Source organism: Coenobita brevimanus, chromosome 40, assembly GCF_032717465.1.
Source record: "Coenobita brevimanus isolate Jiangsu-jjx chromosome 40, ASM3271746v2, whole genome shotgun sequence".
NCBI lineage: Eukaryota > Metazoa > Arthropoda > Malacostraca > Decapoda > Coenobitidae > Coenobita > Coenobita brevimanus.
This window is the reverse complement of record NC_136993.1, coordinates 66,562,889-66,587,083: the sequence shown is the minus strand read 5'-3', so window position 1 is coordinate 66,587,083 and position 24,195 is coordinate 66,562,889. Positions and strand designations below refer to the sequence as shown.

General features: G+C 41.4%; 1 protein-coding gene across 1 annotated transcript in view; it reads right to left on the bottom strand.

The window, feature by feature from the left end:
* LOC145397177 (ionotropic receptor 93a-like) overlaps positions 1–24,195 on the bottom strand; it is a 70,527-nt gene that overhangs the window by 25,612 nt on the left and 20,720 nt on the right. Inside the window, exons 2-5 of the mRNA XM_080270375.1 lie at positions 19,704–19,820; positions 18,940–19,137; positions 13,762–13,789; positions 12,968–12,974 (exon numbers count right to left, since the gene is read on the bottom strand). Coding sequence (XP_080126501.1) covers positions 12,968–12,974; positions 13,762–13,789; positions 18,940–19,137; positions 19,704–19,820 — 350 coding nt within the window. The remainder of the gene's footprint in view (positions 1–12,967; positions 12,975–13,761; positions 13,790–18,939; positions 19,138–19,703; positions 19,821–24,195) is intronic.

Sequence of the window (24,195 nt, the reverse complement as noted above, 5' to 3'; positions counted from 1 at the left end):
GGTACTTGCCAGTATCTCTTTAACAAATCAAACTTACTTATGTACCTAGCCTTTCCGATCTTGTCTATGCAATCTTCCACACAAGGGAGAGGGTAAGTGTCTGTTTTGGTTATCTGATTAACACGTCTGTAATCAATGCAAAGCCGCTGTGACCCACCTGGCTTAGGGACTAGAGTGACAGGAGAACTCCACTCGCTCTGACATGGCTCAATCATCTTGTGGTCCAACAGGTAGCCAAGCTCCTTCTGGATGAGAGGAACTTTCACTGGGTTCACACGGTAAGGAGGCAATTTAATTGGCTTTGCGTCTCCAACCTCGACATCATGCATCAACGCAGTAGTTCTTCCCGGAGTGGCATGGAACACTTCCGGGTACTCCTGCAGTAATGCCGAAAACTCCTGCCTTTCCTCGGGAGGTAGATGAGAAAGCTTAGTCTGGAGATCATTCATGATATCAGGATTCTTCCCCAAACTATCACTCAGGCTCATACTGCATGGGAGAGCTTCACTTGCAGACTCGGGTGGAACAGCTACAGTGCAAACTGGATTATTTTCGTCCCGCCTGTGATATAACTTTAGCATGTTGATGTGACATAGTTGCTTGCTCTTTCTAAGATCTGGTGTGGCGATGACATAGTTGACATCACTGAGTTTCTTCTCCACGAAATAAGGACCACTAAACTTCGCTTGAAGAGGTTGCCCATGCACTGGTAGCAGAATCAAAACCTGATCTCCTGGCTGAAAGTGGCGCAACCTGGACTTCTTATCATACCAAGTCTTCATCTTCTCCTGAGCAGCTCCTAAATTCTCTCTCGCCAGCTGTAAAGCAGTGGACAGCCGTTCTTTGAACTTCATCACATACTCCAGCAGGTTGACGTCATCTTCCTCCGACAGCCAGCATTCCTTGAGTAACTTAAGGGGTCCTCTTACTTCATGGCCAAACAGTAGTTCAAAAGGTGAGAAGCCCAGTGATTCATTTGGAGATTCTCTTGCGGCAAACACAACGAATGGAAGACCTTTATCCCAGTCTTTCTGATGTTCCAAACAGTATTTCTTGAGCATCGATTTGAGTGTTTGATGATATCTCTCCAACGCTCCTTGGGTCTGGGGATGGTAAGCTGAAGACGTGATCTGGGTGATGCCCAACTCTTTCAGAGACTGCTTGAAAACGTTTGACATGAAATTACCTCCCCGGTCTGAATGTACCTCCTTGGGCAGACCAAACTTTGTGAAGAACCCTAGCATTTCCTTAACCACGTTCTTTGCTGAGATATTTCTAAGTGGAATGGCTTCAGGATAACGAGTAGCCATATCAATCATGGTCAACACATAAGAAAATCCTGAAGAAGTCTTAGGAAGAGGGCCCACAATATCCACCAACACACGGGTGAAAGGCGCCTCAAAAGGAGGAATGGGAACTAGAGGTGCAACCTTTTCAGTCTGATTACACTTCCCCACAACTTGACAGGTGTGACAAGACTTACAATACCAGGAAACATCCCTGAAGATACCTGGCCAGTAGAAGTGTTTCAAAATGTGTGCCACAGTCTTCTTCACTCCAAGGTGTCCTGCCAAACTGGAATCATGAGCCACTCGAATGATATCCTGCTTACAAAAACGAGGAATGACAACTTGATGTACAACCTCCCATTCACAGTCGGCTGATGCTGTTGGGGGTCTCCACTTCCTCATAAGTACTCCTGACTTTACATAATAACAAGTAGAAGCACCGGTTGACTCTTCTTCACTGTAAGCAGAGTTAGCTAGACCTTTCAACTCAGGGTCAGCAACCTGCAACTCAACCAACTCTTGACGAGACAAATTATCAACACTACGGGGTACTGCCTCATCTGGTGAGTGGTCCAAATTAGCAAGAAAAGTGTTAGCTAGGATAACATCATCATCATCATTATCCTCTAAATCACCAGTAACTTTAGACTTAGCCCTAGTGACAGCACATGCAGGGAACACATCAGGGACATCACAATCCTGGGCTGCAGCCACTGGCTCACTAGACAACTGAGGAGCTGGACACACTTGACTTCCACCAATATCATTTCCAAGTAAGAAAGTTACACCTGACATTGGGAGTGTCTCAACCAACCCAACCATAACGGAACCATTAACAAAACCAGACTCTAAATTCACTCTGCACAGAGGGACAGAGAAGTAATTATTCCCTACACCTTGTAAGATTACAGTTTCATCAGGGGAATTAACATTAGAGCCTAGAACACTGGTCAGCATAAGGGATTGGCAAGCACCTGTATCACGATATATTTGAACTGATTTCCTGTCATTACTGTCCAGAGGACTGACAAAACCATCAGACAGGAAATTAGCACATGAACTCTTGAGAGTGTCACCCACGTTACCGCTCAAAAGAGGAGCTCCATCATGAGAATTTAAGTTACCCCTCAAAGCAGGTTCAGTTAACTCAGTTAAAGAATTCTGGGAACTCTCAAGAGTGGACACTAGACCAATTGACTGAATATTTAAAGACTCCTTTTTGTTCACATCACGCTGTCTCCTGAAACATCTCTTCGTAGTATGACCAAGCTTACTACAATAAGTACATTTACTTTTCTGAAATCTAGAGGTGAAGCTGGTATTTACTTCCTGAGAAACATCATCTTTATTCTCTTTCCTGTTACCTGTACTCTGAGTAGAGGCAACGTACTTACTCTCAGCTTTCCCTTTTCTCTAGAATATCTCTTGTGAGTGAGAACATACTCATCAGCTAAAACTGCAGCATCAGACAAATTATCTATTCTTTTCTCATCAAGATATAGGCTTACATCTTTATAAATACACCTTTTGAAGTCCTCCAGCAAAATCATCTGCTTAAATTTGTCAAAATCAGAATCCACATTCTTAGAATTTAACCACTGCTCTAACAGATCTTCTTTGATTTTTGCATACTCAACATGGGATTGCTTATCTTGCTTGTAAGTTGTCCTAAATTTTACTCTATAGGCTTCAGGAACAAGCTCATAGGCCTTAAGAATCAAGCTCTTAACTACATCATAATTATCAGATTGATCCTGAGGCAAAGATGCATAAGTTACTTGAGCTTTACCGGTGAGAACAGTTTGAAGGAGTACTGGCCAATACTTTTTAGGCCAATTAAAACCTGTAGCTACCCTCTCAAACAACTGAAAATACTTTGTTAAATCAGATTCATTAAAAGGAGGGACAAGTTTAACATTATTAGCTACATCAAAATCATCAGAGCTAGATGATCCAGTTCCACCTTGTTTCATGCGATACTCATGGTCTGCCTGAATCCTGGCAAGTTCAACTTGTGCCTCAGCCTGTATCTGTGCCTCCTTAACGCGAGCCTCCTGCAGGGCTAGCTGTAACTTAGCTAATTCAATCTGCGTTTGCTCATTTGGAGGAGTTACATTAAACAAGCTTTCATTAATCATGTCAACAATTTGATCTTTAGAATGATGAGAGCGAACAGCAATTCCCAATTGTTGAGCAACAAGCTTAAGTTCATTCTTTGTTCTGTTTTCTATATCACACACTGTTTGCACATTTGACAAAAAATCTTTGGCTTCATCAAGTGTAGTACTAGTAGACATCATGAATAAGTAACAGTCACAAAATATCAAGCAATATCCTTATGATAATATCCTGAATATCCTGATAAGAGGTCGCCAAATTTATGTTACGGAACAGAGAAAGATAACGTACACTTTAAGTGAGAATACTAAGAGTCACTACTGTCCCGTATAGTTCCAGGTTCAAAACAAAAGAGTTAGGTAAAATTACAAGTTAAAGTTTAATGCACAAACTAACAACAAAACATTCAGGACTCATAAGGATAATGTAATGGCAAAATAAACAGGTTAAATATATGGTTAACTGCAATAGCCTCTATCAATACGAAATTAGCAAGAGTAAATTTATCTAAGTCAGCCCTGATAAAATGAGATACCAGATAATACTCAGTGAATGCCAGATAAATTATTACAGATACAAACTATTATCAAAAATGACTGACATAACCCAACACTAATCAAAAACCTCACTAGGCCTAAGAATTAACCTCATGCTACACAGTACAAGAAAAAATGCAATAACAGTTATACTCAAATTACACACAGCTGCTAGATGTTTGGAGATTTCTTGAGCGCTCACAATAATAATATCTGTACAGGGGAGGACAGAGATGTGAACAAAATGAGGAGCAGATCTAAGTGGCCATGATGCAGAGACTGAGCTCATTATATAGGGGCCAGCAGAGCTTGATACAACTTGTAAGAGGGACGCGCAAATGAAGCCATGGGGACAAAGAGATGAAAATCCCGCACTGAAACAACAGAAATGACAACTTACTCTACTATAACGGTAGAAGGGGGGAACTGAGGCAGAACACGCTCGTGATCAAACATGCAGCATACTGTGCATTAAAATTACACAAAGGATGATGAAATCATAGGCTATGTAACACCTCCCCACAAAGAAAAAAGAAATTTACAAAGGAAATTTCTTATTACTCTAAAACAATCTGTCTAAAGTCTAGATAAGCAATCTGCAATCACATTTTCTTTCCCCTTGACATGTTGTATGTCTAATGAATACTCCTGAAGAAGTAGACTCCATCTTGTCAATCTCTGATTTTTATCTTTAAACTTACTAAGGAATTTCAGTGGGTTATGATCGGTATAAATGACTATGGGGTCAAAACCAGAACACAAATAAAATGAAAAATGCTGTAAACCCAAAATCAAGGCCAAAAGCTCTTTCTCAATAGTTGAGTAGTTCTTTTGAGGTGGAGTGAACTTCTTACTGTAATAAGATACAGGATGTTCAATACCCTGATCATCCTCTTGCAGCAAAACAGCCCCAGCTCCTGTATCACTTGCATCAACAGCCATCTTAAAAGGCTTAGCAAAATTTGGAGTAGCGAGCACTGGCTGACTTAATAGAATAGCTTTAAGTTTGTTGAAAGAGGATTCACAGTTATCAGTCCAGACAAATTTAACTCCCTTTTTCAGTAAGTCTGTAAGTGGTGATACAAGAATAGAAAAGTTAAGAACAAATCTCCTGTAATAACCTACCATTCCCAAAAATCTTTGTAGCTCCTTCCTACTTTTAGGTCTGGGAAGATCACTTATAACCTGAACCTTAGCTCCTGGTGGTGCAACATGTCCATCACCAATTACATACCCAAGGTACTGAACTTTAGCTTGACCAAACTCACACTTTGATAAATTAGCTACAAGATTAGCATGAACCAAACGCTCAAGAAATTTACTGACATGGCATAGGTGATCTTTCCAGTTGTCACTGAAGATTAATACATCATCAATATAAACAACACACCCTGCCAAACCCTCTGTTACAACATTCATGAGCTTTTGAAATGTGGCTGGTGCATTCTTCATACCATATGGCATTACCGAACATGCAAAAGCCTTTCCTAGTGTTACAAAACATGAGATCTCCCTAGCACGTTCAGTCATAGGTACTTGCCAGTATCCCTTTAACAAATCAAACTTACTTATGTACCTAGCCTTTCCGATCTTGTCTCTGCAATCTTCCACACGAGGGAGAGGGTAAGTGTCTGTTTTGGTTATCTGATTAACACGTCTGTAATCAATGCAAAGCCGCTGTGACCCACCTGGCTTAGGGACTAGAGTGACAGGAGAACTCCACTCGCTCTGACATGGCTCAATCATCTTGTGGTCCAACAGGTAGCCAAGCTCCTTCTGGATGAGAGGAACTTTCACTGGGTTCACACGGTAAGGAGGCAATTTAATTGGCTTTGCGTCTCCAACCTCGACATCATGCATCAACACAGTAGTTCTTCCTGGAGTGGCACGGAACACTTGTGGGTACTCCTGCAGTAATGCCGAAAACTCCTGCCTTTCCTCGGGAGGTAGATGAGAAAGCTTAGTCTGGAGATCATTCATGATATCAGGATTCTTCCCCAAACTATCACTCAGGCTCATACTGCATGGGAGAGCTTCACTTGCAGACTCGGGTGGAACAGCTACAGTGCAGACTGGATTATTTTCGTCCCGCCTGTGATATAACTTTAGCATGTTGATGTGACATAGTTGCTTGCTCTTTCTACGATCTGGTGTGGCGATGACATAGTTGACATCACTGAGTTTCTGCTCCACGAAATAAGGACCACTAAACTTGGCTTGAAGAGGTTGCCCATGCACTGGTAGCAGAATCAAAACCTGATCTCCTGGCTGAAAGTGGCGCAACCTGGACTTCTTATCATACCAAGTCTTCATCTTCTCCTGAGCAGCTCCTAAATTCTCTCTCGCCAGCTGTAAAGCAGTGGACAGCCGTTCTTTGAACTTCATCACATACTCCAGCAGGTTGACGTCATCTTCCTCCGACAGCCAGCATTCCTTGAGTAACTTAAGGGGTCCTCTTACTTCATGGCCAAACAGTAGTTCAAAAGGTGAGAAGCCCAGTGATTCATTTGGAGATTCTCTTGCGGCAAACACAACGAATGGAAGACCTTTATCCCAGTCTTTCTGATGTTCCAAACAGTATTTCTTGAGCATCGATTTGAGTGTTTGATGATATCTCTCCAACGCTCCTTGGGTCTGGGGATGGTAAGCTGAAGACGTGATCTGGGTGATGCCCAACTCTTTCAGAGACTGCTTGAAAACGTTTGACATGAAATTACTTCCCCGGTCTGACTGTACCTCCTTGGGCAGACCAAACTTTGTGAAGAACCCTAGCATTTCCTTAACCACGTTCTTTGCTGAGATATTTCTAAGTGGAATGGCTTCAGGATAACGAGTAGCCATATCAATCATGGTCAACACATAAGAAAATCCTGAAGAAGTCTTAGGAAGAGGGCTCACAATATCCACCAACACACGGGTGAAAGGCGCCTCAAAAGGAGGAATGGGAACTAGAGGTGCAACCTTTTCAGTCTGATTACACTTCCCCACAACTTGACAGGTGTGACAAGACTTACAATACCAGGAAACATCCCTGAAGATACCTGGCCAGTAGAAGTGTTTCAAAATGTGTGCCACAGTCTTCTTCACTCCAAGGTGTCCTGCCAAACTGGAATCATGAGCCACTCGAAAGATATCCTGCTTACAAACACGAGGGATGTCAACTTGATGTACAACCTCCCATTCACAGTCGGCTGATGCTGTTGGGGGTCTCCACTTCCTCATAAGTACTCCTGACTTTACATAATAACAAGTAGAAGCACCGGTTGACTCTTCTTCACTGTAAGCAGAGTTAGCTAGACCTTTCAACTCAGGGTCAGCAACCTGCAACTCAACCAACTCTTGACGAGACAAATTATCAACACTACGGGGTACTGCCTCATCTGGTGAGTGGTCCAAATTAGCAAGAAAAGTGTTAGCTAGGATAACATCATCATCATCATTATCCTCTAAATCACCAGTAACTTTAGACTTAGCCCTAGTGACAGCACATGCAGGGAACACATCAGGGACATCACAATCCTGGGCCGCAGCCACTGGCTCACTAGACAACTGAGGAGCTGGACACACTTGACTTCCACCAATATCATTTCCAAGTAAGAAAGTTACACCTGACATTGGGAGTGTCTCAACCAACCCAACCATAACGGAACCATTAACAAAACCAGACTCTAAATTCACTCTGCACAGAGGGACAGAGAAGTAATTATTCCCTACACCTTGTAAGATTACAGTTTCATCAGGGGAATTAACATTAGAGCCTAGAACACTGGTCAGCATAAGGGATTGGCAAGCACCTGTATCACGATATATTTGAACTGATTTCCTGTCATTACTGTCCAGAGGACTGACAAAACCATCAGACAGGAAATTAGCAAATGAACTCTTGAGAGTGTCACCCACGTTACCGCTCAAAAGAGGAGCTCCATCATGAGAATTTAAGTTACCCCTCAAAGCAGGTTCAGTTAACTCAGTTAAAGAATTTTGGGAACTCTCAAGAGTGGACACTAGACCAATTGACTGAATATTTAAAGACTCCTTTTTGTTCACATCACGCTGTCTCCTGAAACATCTCTCCGTAGTATGACCAAGCTTACTACAATAAGTACATTTACTTTTCTGAAATCTAGAGGTGAAGCTGGTATTTACTTCCTGAGAAACATCATCTTTATTCTCTTTCCTGTTACCTGTACTCTGAGTAGAGGCAACGTACTTACTCTCAGCTTTCCCTTTTTCTCTAGAATATCTCTTGTGAGTGAGAACATACTCATCAGCTAAAACTGCAGCATCAGACAAATTATCTATTCTTTTCTCATCAAGATATAGGCTTACATCTTTATAAATACACCTTTTGAAGTCCTCCAGCAAAATCATCTGCTTAAATTTGTCAAAATCAGAATCCACATTCTTAGAATTTAACCACTGCTCTAACAGATCTTCTTTGATTTTTGCATACTCAACATGGGATTGCTTATCTTGCTTGTAAGTTGTCCTAAATTTTACTCTATAGGCTTCAGGAACAAGCTCATAGGCCTTAAGAATCAAGCTCTTAACTACATCATAATTATCAGATTGATCCTGAGGCAAAGATGCATAAGTTACTTGAGCTTTACCGGTGAGAACAGTTTGAAGGAGTACTGGCCAATACTTTTTAGGCCAATTAAAACCTGTAGCTACCCTCTCAAACAACTGAAAATACTTTGTTAAATCAGATTCATTAAAAGGAGGGACAAGTTTAACATTATTAGCTACATCAAAATCATCAGAGCTAGATGATCCAGTTCCACCTTGTTTCATGCGATACTCATGGTCTGCCTGAATCCTGGCAAGTTCAACTTGTGCCTCAGCCTGTATCTGTGCCTCCTTAACGCGAGCCTCCTGCAGGGCTAGCTGTAACTTAGCTAATTCAATCTGCGTTTGCTCATTTGGAGGAGTTACATTAAACAAGCTTTCATTAATCATGTCAACAATTTGATCTTTAGAATGATGAGAGCGAACAGCAATTCCCAATTGTTGAGCAACAAGCTTAAGTTCATTCTTTGTTCTGTTTTCTATATCACACACTGTTTGCACATTTGACAAAAAATCTTTGGCTTCATCAAGTGTAGTACTAGTAGACATCATTAATAAGTAACAGTCACAAAATATCAAGCAATATCCTTATGATAATATCCTGAATATCCTGATAAGAGGTCGTCAAATTTATGTTACGGAACAGAGAAAGATAACGTACACTTTAAGTGAGAATACTAAGAGTCACTACTGTCCCGTAAAGTTCCAGGTTCAAAACAAAAGAGTTAGGTAAAATTACAAGTTAAAGTTTAATGCACAAACTAACAACAAAACATTCAGGACTCATAAGGATAATGTAATGGCAAAATAAACAGGTTAAATATATGGTTAACTGCAATAGCCTCTATCAACACGAAATTAGCAAGAGTAAATTTATCTAAGTCAGCCCTGATAAAATGAGATACCAGATAATACTCAGTGAATGCCAGATAAATTATTACAGATACAAACTATTATCAAAAATGACTGACATAACCCAACATTAATCAAAAACCTCACTAGGCCTAAGAATTAACCTCATGCTACACAGTACAAGAAAAAATGCAATAACAGTTATACTCAAATTACACACAGCTGCTAGATGTTTGGAGATTTCTTGAGCACTCACAATAATAATATCTGTACAGGGGAGGACAGAGATGTGAACAAAATGAGGAGCAGATCTAAGTGGCCATGATGCAGAGACTGAGCTCATTATATAGGGGCCAGCAGAGCTTGATACAACTTGTAAGAGGGACGCGCAAATGAAGCCATGGGGACAAAGAGATGAAAATCCCGCACTGAAACAACAGAAATGACAACTTACTCTACTATAACGGTAGAAGGGGGGAACTGAGGCAGAACACGCTCGTGATCAAACATGCAGCATACTGTGCGTTAAAATTACACAAAGGATGATGAAATCATAGGCTATGTAACACCTCCCCACAAAGAAAAAGAAATTTACAAAGGAAATTTCTTATTACTCTAAAACAATCTGTCTAAAGTCTAGATAAGCAATCTGCAATCACATTTTCTTTCCCCTTGACATGTTGTATGTCTAATGAATACTCCTGAAGAAGTAGACTCCATCTTGTCAATCTCTGATTTTTATCTTTAAACTTACTAAGGAATTTCAGTGGGTTATGATCGGTATAAATGACTATGGGGTCAAAACCAGAACACAAATAAAATGAAAAATGCTGTAAACCCAAAATCAAGGCCAAAAGCTCTTTCTCAATAGTTGAGTAGTTCTTTTGAGGTGGAGTGAACTTCTTACTGTAATAAGATACAGGATGTTCAATACCCTGATCATCCTCTTGCAGCAAAACAGCCCCAGCTCCTGTATCACTTGCATCAACAGCCATCTTAAAAGGCTTAGCAAAATTTGGAGTAGCGAGCACTGGCTGACTTAATAGAATAGCTTTAAGTTTGTTGAAAGAGGATTCACAGTTATCAGTCCAGACAAATTTAACTCCCTTTTTCAGTAAGTCTGTAAGTGGTGATACAAGAATAGAAAAGTTAAGAACAAATCTCCTGTAATAACCTACCATTCCCAAAAATCTTTGTAGCTCCTTCCTACTTTTAGGTCTGGGAAGATCACTTATAACCTGAACCTTAGCTCCTGGTGGTGCAACATGTCCATCACCAATTACATACCCAAGGTACTGAACTTTAGCTTGACCAAACTCACACTTTGATAAATTAGCTACAAGATTAGCATGAACCAAACGCTCAAGAAATTTACTGACATGGCATAGGTGATCTTTCCAGTTGTCACTGAAGATTAATACATCATCAATATAAACAACACACCCTGCCAAACCCTCTGTTACAACATTCATGAGCTTCTGAAATGTGGCTGGTGCATTCTTCATACCATATGGCATTACCGAACATGCAAAAGCCTTTCCTAGTGTTACAAAACATGAGATCTCCCTAGCACGTTCAGTCATAGGTACTTGCCAGTATCCCTTTAACAAATCAAACTTACTTATGTACCTAGCCTTTCCGATCTTGTCTATGCAATCTTCCACACGAGGGAGAGGGTAAGTGTCTGTTTTGGTTATCTGATTAACACGTCTGTAATCAATGCAAAGCCGCTGTGACCCACCTGGCTTAGGGACTAGAGTGACAGGAGAACTCCACTCGCTCTGACAGGGCTCAATCATCTTGTGGTCCAACAGGTAGCCAAGCTCCTTCTGGATGAGAGGAACTTTCACTGGGTTCACACGGTAAGGAGGCAATTTAATTGGCTTTGCGTCTCCAACCTCGACATCATGCATCAACACAGTAGTTCTTCCTGGAGTGTCACGGAACACTTGCGGGTACTCCTGCAGTAAGGCCGAAAACTCCTGCCTTTCCTCGGGAGGTAGATGAGAAAGCTTAGTCTGGAGATCATTCATGATATCAGGATTCTTCCCCAAACTATCACTCAGGCTCATACTGCATGGGAGAGCTTCACTTGCAGACTCGGGTGGAACAGCTACAGTGCAGACTGGATTATTTTCGTCCCGCCTGTGATATAACTTTAGCATGTTGATGTGACATAGTTGCTTGCTCTTTCTACAATCTGGTGTGGCGATGACATAGTTGACATCACTGAGTTTCTGCTCCACGAAATAAGGACCACTAAACTTGGCTTGAAGAGGTTGCCCATGCACTGGTAGCAGAATCAAAACCTGATCTCCTGGCTGAAAGTGGCGCAACCTGGACTTCTTATCATACCAAGTCTTCATCTTCTCCTGAGCAGCTCCTAAATTCTCTCTCGCCAGCTGTAAAGCAGTGGACAGCCGTTCTTTGAACTTCATCACATACTCCAGCAGGTTAACGTCATCTTCCTCCGACAGCCAGCATTCCTTGAGTAACTTAAGGGGTCCTCTTACTTCATGGCCAAACAGTAGTTCAAAAGGTGAGAAGCCCAGTGATTCATTTGGAGATTCTCTTGCGGCAAACACAACGAATGGAAGACCTTTATCCCAGTCTTTCTGATGTTCCAAACAGTATTTCTTGAGCATCGATTTGAGTGTTTGATGATATCTCTCCAACGCTCCTTGGGTCTGGGGATGGTAAGCTGAAGACGTGATCTGGGTGATGCCCAACTCTTTCAGAGACTGCTTGAAAACGTTTGACATGAAATTACCTCCCCGGTCTGACTGTACCTCCTTGGGCAGACCAAACTTTGTGAAGAACCCTAGCATTTCCTTAACCACGTTCTTTGCTGAGATATTTCTAAGTGGAATGGCTTCAGGATAACGAGTAGCCATATCAATCATGGTCAACACATAAGAAAATCCTGAAGAAGTCTTAGGAAGAGGGCCCACAATATCCACCAACACACGGGTGAAAGGCGCCTCAAAAGGAGGAATGGGAACTAGAGGTGCAACCTTTTCAGTCTGATTACACTTCCCCACAACTTGACAGGTGTGACAAGACTTACAATACCAGGAAACATCCCTGAAGATACCTGGCCAGTAGAAGTGTTTCAAAATGTGTGCCACAGTCTTCTTCACTCCAAGGTGTCCTGCCAAACTGGAATCATGAGCCACTCGAATGATATCCTGCTTACAAACACGAGGGATGACAACTTGATGTACAACCTCCCATTCACAGTCGGCTGATGCTGTTGGGGGTCTCCACTTCCTCATAAGTACTCCTGACTTTACATAATAACAAGTAGAAGCACCGGTTGACTCTTCTTCACTGTAAGCAGAGTTAGCTAGACCTTTCAACTCAGGGTCAGCAACCTGCAACTCAACCAACTCTTGACGAGACAAATTATCAACACTACGGGGTACTGCCTCATCTGGTGAGTGGTCCAAATTAGCAAGAAAAGTGTTAGCTAGGATAACATCATCATCATCATTATCCTCTAAATCACCAGTAACTTTAGACTTAGCCCTAGTGACAGCACATGCAGGGAACACATGAGGGACATCACAATCCTGGGCCGCAGCCACTGGCTCACTAGACAACTGAGGAGCTGGACACACTTTACTTCCACCAATATCATTTCCAAGTAAGAAAGTTACACCTGACATTGGGAGTGTCTCAACCAACCCAACCATAACGGAACCATTAACAAAACCAGACTCTAAATTCACTCTGCACAGAGGGACAGAGAAGTAATTATTCCCTACACCTTGTAAGATTACAGTTTCATCAGGGGAATTTAACATTAGAGCCTAGAACACTGGTCAGCATAAGGGATTGGCAAGCACCTGTATCACGATATATTTGAACTGATTTCCTGTCATTACTGTCCAGAGGACTGACAAAACCATCAGACAGGAAATTAGCAAATGAACTCTTGAGAGTGTCACCCACGTTACCGCTCAAAAGAGGAGCTCCATCATGAGAATTTAAGTTACCCCTCAAAGCAGGTTCAGTTAACTCAGTTAAAGAATTCTGGGAACTCTCAAGAGTGGACACTAGACCAATTGACTGAATATTTAAAGACTCCTTTTTGTTCACATCACGCTGTCTCCTGAAACATCTCTCCGTAGTATGACCAAGCTTACTACAATAAGTACATTTACTTTTCTGAAATCTAGAGGTGAAGCTGGTATTTACTTCCTGAGAAACATCATCTTTATTCTCTTTCCTGTTACCTGTACTCTGAGTAGAGGCAACGTACTTACTCTCAGCTTTCCCTTTTTCTCTAGAATATCTCTTGTGAGTGAGAACATACTCATCAGCTAAAACTGCAGCATCAGACAAATTATCTATTCTTTTCTCATCAAGATATAGGCTTACATCTTTATAAATACACCTTTTGAAGTCCTCCAGCAAAATCATCTGCTTAAATTTGTCAAAATCAGAATCCACATTCTTAGAATTTAACCACTGCTCTAACAGATCTTCTTTGATTTTTGCATACTCAACATGGGATTGCTTATCTTGCTTGTAAGTTGTCCTAAATTTTACTCTATAGGCTTCAGGAACAAGCTCATAGGCCTTAAGAATCAAGCTCTTAACTACATCATAATTATCAGATTGATCCTGAGGCAAAGATGCATAAGTTACTTGAGCTTTACCGGTGAGAACAGTTTGAAGGAGTACTGGCCAATACTTTTTAGGCCAATTAAAACCTGTAGCTACCCTCTCAAACAACTGAAAATACTTTGTTAAATCAGATTCATTAAAAGGAGGGACAAGTTTAACATTATTAGCCACATCAACATCATCAGAGCTAGATGATCCAGTTCCACCTTGTTTCATGCGATACTCATGGTCTGCCTGAATCCTGGCAAGTTCAACTTGTGCCTCAGCCTGTATCTGTGCCTCCTTAACGCGAGCCTCCTGCAGGGCTAGCTGTAACTTAGCTAATTCAATCTGCGTTTGCTCATTTGGAGGAGTTACATTAAACAAGCTTTCATTAATCATGTCAACAATTTGATCTTTAGAATGATGAGAGCGAACAGCAATTCCCAATTGTTGAGCAACAAGCTTAAGTTCATTCTTTGTTCTGTTTTCTATATCACACACTGTTTGCACATTTGACAAAAAATCTTTGGCTTCATCAAGTGTAGTACTAGTAGACATCATGAATAAGTAACAGTCACAAAATATCAAGCAATATCCTTATGATAATATCCTGAATATCCTGATAAGAGGTCGCCAAATTTATGTTACGGAACAGAGAAAGATAACGTACACTTTAAGTGAGAATACTAAGAGTCACTACTGTCCCGTAAAGTTCCAGGTTCAAAACAAAAGAGTTAGGTAAAATTACAAGTTAAAGTTTAATGCACAAACTAACAACAAAACATTCAGGACTCATAAGGATAATGTAATGGCAAAATAAACAGGTTAAATATATGGTTAACTGCAATAGCCTCTATCAACACGAAATTAGCAAGAGTAAATTTATCTAAGTCAGCCCTGATAAAATGAGATACCAGATAATACTCAGTGAATGCCAGATAAATTATTACAGATACAAACTATTATCAAAAATGACTGACATAACCCAACATTAATCAAAAACCTCACTAGGCCTAAGAATTAACCTCATGCTACACAGTACAAGAAAAAATGCAATAACAGTTATACTCAAATTACACACAGCTGCTAGATGTTTGGAGATTTCTTGAGCACTCACAATAATAATATCTGTACAGGGGAGGACAGAGATGTGAACAAAATGAGGAGCAGATCTAAGTGGCCATGATGCAGAGACTGAGCTCATTATATAGGGGCCAGCAGAGCTTGATACAACTTGTAAGAGGGACGCGCAAATGAAGCCATGGGGACAAAGAGATGAAAATCCCGCACTGAAACAACAGAAATGACAACTTACTCTACTATAACGGTAGAAGGGGGGAACTGAGGCAGAACACGCCCGTGATCAAACATGCAGCATACTGTGCGTTAAAATTACACAAAGGATGATGAAATCATAGGCTATGTAACAATATATATATATATATATATATATATATATATATATATATATATATGTACACACACACGAGTATATATTGCCTTTCCAGAAAGTGGTCGCAGGCGAGCCCCATGTTTTCTACTGGGGATGACTGGCATATATCCAATATATCCATCACTTTACCCCTCTCACTTCCTCCTGGCTACCATTACAATTTCTTCAAACGACGTGTTTCCTGCCATCACTGGCCTCAGTACTAACGAGGCATATGGGCCTGACTAGGTCCCTCCAGGTGTCCTCAAGAGCTGTGCTTCTGTCCTTACAAACAGCCTAGGTAAACTGTTTAACATTTGTCAGTCAGTTTGTACGTGTTATTCTTGCTGCAGTTTGCTCACAAAGAAGGTTGACCATTCCCAGCCCTCTATCTATCGCCCAGTTGCATTAAGATCCTGTATTTCTAAAGTATTTCAATCTAAGAAGAAAAAAAATACAGCACATTTCCTTTCATAACCTTTCCGATTGTCAGTATGGGTTTATCCACTGGGGATCTTCCCACCTTCCTTTCAGACTCCTGGTCATCCTCCTGTCCTCCTGTTGGGACTTAAGTGAAATCTTTGCCATTTTGATTGATATTTCAATGGCTTTGCTTGAGTATGGCATAAGTCTTTACTTTCCAAACTGTCCTCTTACGGTGTGTATCCCTCTATCTGTGCCTTCATCTCTATTCAATCTGTAGCTGCTATTGTCATCCCATTGTTCTTCTAATAGGACTATCAGCAGTGGTGTCCCTCAAGGCTCAGTCATATCACCAACTCTCTTCCATATATTTGTCAGTGACCATCAAAGCTGTACATCTAACCTTATTGAATTATACGCTGATGACCCCACCCTTCACCTTTCCAATCACTTCCCACAGCATCCATCTCAGTGGGTACTCCATCAAAGAAAAGATGAGGCTATGGCACACTAATATCTAACTTCACTCATATCTCTGACTGGACTAAAGGTAATTTTATTGTTTTAAATACATCAAAAACTAAGTTCTTACATCTTTCGACCCGTCAAAATCTACCAAAGGTATTTTTTCTAATTTTTAACATTACCCAGTCCAATCCTGCATCATCTTTGGACATACTTGAGGTTTCATTCTCTCCGGATTTATCTTGGAAAGATCATATTCTGTCTCTTGTAAACTCTGCTTCCAAGAGATTAGATGTGCTATGCGACTCCTTGCCTTCTTTACCCCCGCACAGTTGTTAACTTCATACAAAAGTTTTACTCACCCCAGTGGAGAGTGCAACTTTCATGTGTGGAGAGGTTCCCTCCATACAGCTCTTCTCAACAAGGTGGAGCCAAATGCTTTTCGTCTCATTAACTCTCCTCCTCTCACTGGCTCCCTTCAACTCTATCTCTGTGCTGCACTGTTGCATCTTTATCTCATCTTCAAGTAGTCCAATGGTCACTGCTCCTCTATACCGTATGTGTGCATCCCTCCTCCACTATAGTGGGCACGTAGCACTCATCTAATAGCAAAGTCTCATCTGTTTTCTGTTCAACTCTCTGATGCAAGAGTTAACACTTAATCCCAGTCCTTCATGTCTGCAACTAGTCTACTCTGGAACTGTCTTCATCCGTCAGTATTTCATACTGCCTATGACTTCCAGTCTTTTAAATGCAATGTCTAGGCATCTCAAAATTAAAAGATTTTGAATCTAGCTGTCTATTAACTTTTTATTTTATTTTTTCAGGGAACAGTTATCGAGCTTCTATTCTTTGGTTCCTACTCCCATGCATAGAAAAAAGGAATAGTATTAATATAGTGCAATATACCTGGAAAGTGGGTTTGTCGTGATAGTAAACTAGTATTTATTTTGTGCTGTTCCTGTAGTGCAGTTAAGACTTAACTATGTAAGTGCTTTAGAAAACAAAAACTACACGTGTGAGAAATGAAAATGACCACATGGACAGCTCAAATTATCTCTTGCAGCACAGAAAACGTACTAACAGACAATGTAAATGTAATTGTATACAGCAAGTCATGTACAATAAACCTTGCAATTTTTTCTCTCTCCCATCCAGCACACTGTAATGCAATGTCACTGGAATGGCTGGAAAAATTTGGCCAATAAACTGAGTTAGCCACACGTGCAAGGGGTGATGATTCATTCATGCGGCAGTGGCCAGGGGCAGTGGAGAGAAAACTCAAGGTCAGGTGGGGTGAGGGTGAGCGTGAGTGTATGCCAGTAGGGAGTTCCTCTATGTCCTAGGCTGGTGTGAGAGCTGTGGGCTGTCACTGCTGACTCGCCCACGTAGGAACAGGTTTTACGTGACTCCGCATATATCCTTCATTCATCACCTATTTCCGCAGTGCATCCACCCACAGACCTAGGGACACTTACAGTGGAGAGAGGAAGGATAAATGAATAAAAACTGGCCTTTCATTGAAGCTTCAATGTGCTGTACTTATTCAGTTATGACTGATTAAAAACAGCCTACTTTTCAAGAAAAAAAAAAAAAAAAAGGGGAGGGGGGTTGTAAGACCCCCAGGCTTTAGGGTTTTAAGACTGAGGTTAGCGCAATGCTTGAGTAATTACATTCTGAAGCTGTTATGCAAAACAGTATGCCACCGGGTGTACTGGTCAATGAAATATTAAATATTCATTGGGAGTGCAAAATGTGGATTGGTTGGAAATAGGATAATGAACTGGAGTGGCAGTAGATCTACACTTTTTACCCTGCACCTGACAGTCAGAGGAGGATGTTGTTATCACTGGGATCAATAGATATCCATCCATAGAGTTGGGTGGTAGGGCAGCTGGCCAGGTGTGGAGATTTCGTTTCTGGGCCAGAACATACACTAGAAAGTATTTACTGAAGTCATGAAATTTCACACAGTTATATGTGTTACAGTGAACTGGTGCCTTTTGAAATGTAGAATGCTGAGTCTTAAGTATTTTTTTTTTTTTGGGGGGGGGGGGATTATGAAAAGTAAAAAAAAAAAATCCAGAAATTTCAATGCAACTTGCACAAGAAATCTGAAGGGCCCAAATTATGTTTCCTCAAAGGGCTTTTCTTGTGCCCAGCTTTAAATGAAAAGATTTGGGGGAGTGAGAGCCATTATGCCTTTGGTTAGGAGAGTTGGGGGATATGTGGTTGGTCAGGTGGAGTGTTGCAACAACGTAGCATTGCCTATGTTTGCAGAGTGGTACTGTAGGACAGGGAGCGCCAGTAATGGAAATAAGATTTCTAATAGAAAGTCTCTGTAAGGCACAGGAGACTAAAATGGATTGTGTAAGCAGAGACAAATTTGTAGAAAAGACTAGAATGAGTAAGTGTTGGGGAAGGGTGGGTGTAGTGCACCAGGTCAAGATTATTATAGGCTTGGCAAAGGATTTAAGCAATTTTATTTTTAAAGCAAATAAAAATATTAAGCACATGCCACTTTCAAATACCTGGCATCCTACAAAACTAATACAAACAAAAATTTTCGGTATTAAAGGAATGTTCTTGGTTGCTGAATAACTTGCCATTTGTTAGATGCTGGGGTTTCAACATTGATCGCCATGGTGTTCATCATGGAAAATGTCCAGCGTGAAGCGAGTAAAGCCCTGAGGTCTACTCTGGGCAGGCGAGTGACCAGCAGCAGCCTCGTCGACCACACCAGGAGGCGGCCCTTGAGGGACCACTCGGCGAAGGCGGCAAGGAAGGCTGGGTCGTCACTCACCACCACCAGCATCACGCACCACGACACCTGCCGCAGCTGCTGACGTCACCATGGTACAAGTTAGCTTTGTGATCTACCTGCCTCACCAGTAATGTGAGTGATCTACCCATCCCAGCAGTGGCATCAGAGTGACCTACCAACCTTTGCAACAGTGTGAGAGTGACCTACCCACTTCAGCACTGATGTAAGAGTGACCTACTTGCCTCATCAGTAATGTGAAAGTGACCTACCCACCTTAAGAGTAATGTGAGAGTGATGTGCCCACCTCAACAGTAGTATGAGAGTGACCTACCTGCTGCAACAGGAATGTTAAAGTGACCTACCCGCTGCAACAGAAATGTTAAAGTGACCTACCCACTGCAACAGAAATGTTAAAGTGACCTACCCACTGCAACAGAAATGTTAAAGTGACCTACCCACTGCAACAGAAATGTTAAAGTGACCTACCCGCTGCAACAGGAATGTTAAAGTGACCTACCCGCTGCAACAGGAATGTTAAAGTGACCTACCCGCTGCAACAGGAATGTTAAAGTGACCTACCCGCTGCAACAGAAATGTTAAAGTGACCTACCAGCCACAGCAGAAATGTGAGAGTGACCTACCCGACGAGCCTGGCCGACCACCCAAGAGAGCTGTGCCTGCGTCACGTTAGCGTCCTTGCCCTCCACACCCACCTCGAACACACCCACACCCCATGCCGCTCCAACATCGCCAATACTCTAATGGGAACCAGGGTATAATTATGCAGAGTAAATTAGTTTCCATTGGGTTAAGATGCTAGAGAGGAAGTGTAAGAGTACTTTAAATTTTTATCCCAATTATCAAGATATTTATTACAGTAGAGTAATGCCTTAGATAAATGAATAAATTATTTTCTGAGTATTACAGAATAATAAAAGAAACTTTTAGTGTTGGAACTTAATTCTAGCTATGAGACCAATGCTGTGGTAATGAACTGAGCCTTCAAAGTAACGATCTCATCCAGTTATGGTGCCTTATTTAGCATCGATTAACGTACTCTTTGCTATTACCTTTATTATGGTGCTATCTTCTATTAAGATGTCCGTGAGCAGCATCGGAAAACAGCTGCCTTGTAGCCAAGTTTTGAACACTGAACCAACCATCTGTACAGATTCCCACAGATGAGATCTGGAATCTGCAGTGAAATGAATAAATAAATAAATATATTTATATATATATATATATATATATATATATATATATATATATATATATATATATATATATATATGGCGAGTGATGAGAAGGGTTGGTTGTGAACTGAATGAAAGATAGGCAATGATTGATTATGTGTGTGTGGATGAAAGGATGCGAAGATGTGCAATGGATGCAAGAGCTTATAGAGGTTGGGGGAGTGAACCTTCTGCCCACTACTTGGTGGTGGCCAGAATCAAGATCCAAGTAAGGTGGAGAAATAGAAGAAGGGAAGGACAGGAGGAAGGAGTAGTTGCAAGGAAAGTGAAAAGATTACAAGAGGATGAGAAAAAGGCTGAATATAAGAGAGAAGTGGAGGAACGATTGGGTAGATATGAATTGGAGCAGATGACGGAAGTGGAAGGTGGGTGCAAGATATTCACAGAAGAAATATGTGCATCATGTGATGTGGTGTGTGGGGTCAAGAGAAAATGGAAGGGGGTGCAAGGAACAGCATGGTGGAATGAAGAGGTGAGACAGGCTGTGGCACAAAGAAGAAAGCATACAATGAATGGATGAGAAATAGGGGCGTGGAAGAAGTTGAGAGGCGGAAGAGAGAGTTATATGTAGAAAGAAAGAGAGAGGTGAAAAGATTAGTAAGAGAGAGTAAGAAGAGAGTGGATGAGGAATTTGGAAGGAATTTGAGTGTAAAGTGGAGGGACTGTAAGAAAATGTTCTGGAAAGAGGTGAAGAGAGTAAGACAGGGTGGCAGTGAAGTTAGTAGGGGAGTAGAAGATAAAAATGGTAGATTACTAGTGGAGAAGGGAGAAAAAGTGAGCAGATGGAGAGAACACTTTAAGGAATTGTTGAACATAGAGAATGGAAGTAATGCGAGTATAAGTGGCTGGGGAATGGCTGGGAGAAGGAGGGAGGTGAGAAGACAGGAAGAAATCCGTAGGATAGAAGTTGTGGAAGGAATGAAGAAAGTCAAATTGGGGAAAGCCCCAGGAATTAATGGAGTGTGTGGTGAAATGCTGAAGCATGTGGGAGAGATAGTAGTAGAATGGATGTGGAAGATGTGCAGACTGGCCTGGGAGGAAGGTAGAGTCCCGGAGGATTGGAAGTCAGGTATAATTATTCCCTTGTACAAAGGAAAAGGGGAAAAAGAAGTGTGTGGTAATAACAGGGGCATTTGTCTTCTTAGTGTAATAGGAAAAGTGTATGGTAGGATACTTATTGACAGAGTTAGGGAAATAACGGAGGAATTAGTTGGAGGAGAACAGGGAGGTTTTAGGAAGGGATGAGGTTGTGTAGATCAGATATTCATTCTTAGATCTTAAGTGGAAAAGTTTCTAGAGAAGGGAAAGAAGTTGTATGCAGCCTTCATGGATTTGGAGAAAGCATATGACAGGGTGGATAAACAAGGATTGTGGAAAGTATTAAGAATATATGAAGTAGATGGGAAGTTGTTGAATGCTGTGAAGAGTATGTACGATGGTGTTAAGGCTGCGGTTCGTGTGGATGGTGACCTGAGTGAATTTTTCTCTTTGAAGGTTGGGTTGAAACAGGGATGTGTCATGTCTCCCTGGTTGTTCAATCTTTACATGGATGGGGTAATAAAAGAGGTACAAGGTAGGGTAGTGGATGTTGGAGTGGCCCCAGTGAGAGAGGGTAGTGTTTGGAAACTCCCTATACTGTTATTTGCAGATGATACTGCGTTGTTGAGTGAAGCCGAAGGGGAGCTGCAAGGCTTGGTGGATGAATTTGGGAGTGTGTAGAAAACGGAATCTAAAGGTGAATGTAGGGAGGTGTAAAGTGATGGTCTTCGAGAGAGGTGAAGTCAGTGAATGTACAGTGTGGTTGGATGGTGAGGAAATGGAAAATGTGAGTACGTTTAAGTACTTGGGTAGTGTGATGAGTAAGGATGGAAGTTGGGAGGGTGAAGTGCTTGAAAGGGTACAGCAGGGAAGAAAGGTTGGTGGTTCCTTGAAAGCAGTGATAAGAAACAGGGAAGCGAATGGACGTGAAAACATTATTACAGGACAGTATTGTGATACCAACTCTAACGTATGGAAGTGAAGCTTGGACGTTGTTGGAAGGACACAAGTCAAGAGTGAGAGCAGTGGAAATGAGTTATTTAAGAGGAGTCTGTGGAGTCACATGGAGAGACAGGCTGACGAATGAGGATATAAAGGAGCTTTGTGGTGTGGATGTGGATATGATAGGAAGCGTTAGGAGGAACACACTGAGGTGGTTTGGCCATGTGGAGAGGATGGAGGGTGAGAGACTGACGAGGAAAGTGTGTGTGAGGTGGAGGAGGGGAGAGGGAGGGGGAGGCCGAGGACGAGATGGAGGGATAGAGTGGAGAGGTATATGAGAGAGGGGGGTGTGAGTTTGGAGCAGGGCAGTGAAATGGCGGGGGACAGGGCGACGTGGAGGCGATTTGTTTCTGGTCACCCCGTACGGGATTAAGGAGTCTGGCAATAGATAGATAGATAGATAGATAGATATAATTATAAATATAAATAAATGAATAAATAAATATATGTATATATATAGATAGATAGATAGATAGATAGAGAGATATAGATAGATATATATATTGTTACGGAACAGAGAAAGATAACGTACACTTTAAGTGAGACTACTAAGAGTCACCACTGTCCCGTAAAGTTCCAGGTTCAAAACAAAAGAGTTAGGTAAAATTACAAGTTAAAGTTTAATGCTCAAACTAATAACAAAACATTCAGGACTCATAAGGATAATGTAATGGCAAATAAACAGGTTAAATATATGGTTAACTGCAATAGCCTCTATTAACACGAAATTAGCAAGAGTAAATTTATCTAAGTCAGCCCTGATAAAATGAAAATACACCTGGTAATGCTCAGTTAATGCAAGATAAGTTATTACAGATACAAACTATTATCAAAAATGACTGATATAAAACCCCACATTAATCACAAAGACCTCACTAGGCCTAAGAATCAACCCTATGCTACACAGTACAAGAAAAAATACAACAATAGTTATACTCAAATTACACACAGCTGCTAGATGTTTGGAGATTTCTTGAGCACTCACAATAATAATATCTGTACAGGGGAGGACAGAGATGTGAACAAAATGAGGAGTAGATCTAAGTGGCAATGATGCAGAGACTGAGCTCATTATATAGGGGCCAGGAGAGCTTGATACAACTTGTAAGAAGGATGCGCAAATGAAGCCATGGGGACAAAAAGCTGAAAATCCCGCTCTGAATAACAGAGAGAACGACTTACTCTACTATAACGGTAGAAGGGGGGGACTGAGGCAGAACACGCTCGTGATCAAACATGCAGCAACTGTGCGTTAAAATTACACAAAGGATGATGAAATCATAGGCTATGTAACACCTCCCCACAAAGAAAAAGAAATTTACAAAGGAAATTTCTTATTACTCTAAAACAATCTGTATATGGCATTACAGACCATGCAAAGGTCTTTCCTAATGTTACAAAACATGAGCTCTCCCTAGCACGTTCAGTCATAGGTACTTGCCAGTATCCCTTTAACAAATCAAACTTACTTATGTACCTAGCCTTTCCGATCTTGTCTATGCAATCTTCCACACGAGGGAGAGGGTAAGTGTCTGTTTTGGTTATCTGATTAACACGTCTGTAGTCAATGCAGAGCCGCTGTGACCCACCTGGCTTAGGAACTAGAGTGACAGGAGAACTCCACTCGCTCTGACAGGGCTCAATCATCTTGTGGTCCAACAGGTAGCCAAGCTCCTTCTGGATGCGAGGAACTTTCACTGGGTTCACACGGTAAGGAGGCAATATAATTGGCTTTGCGTCTCCAACATCGACATCATGCATCAACACAGTGGTTCTTCCTGGAGTGGCACGGAACACTTGCGGGTACTCCTGCAGTAATGCCGAAAACTCCTGCCTTTCC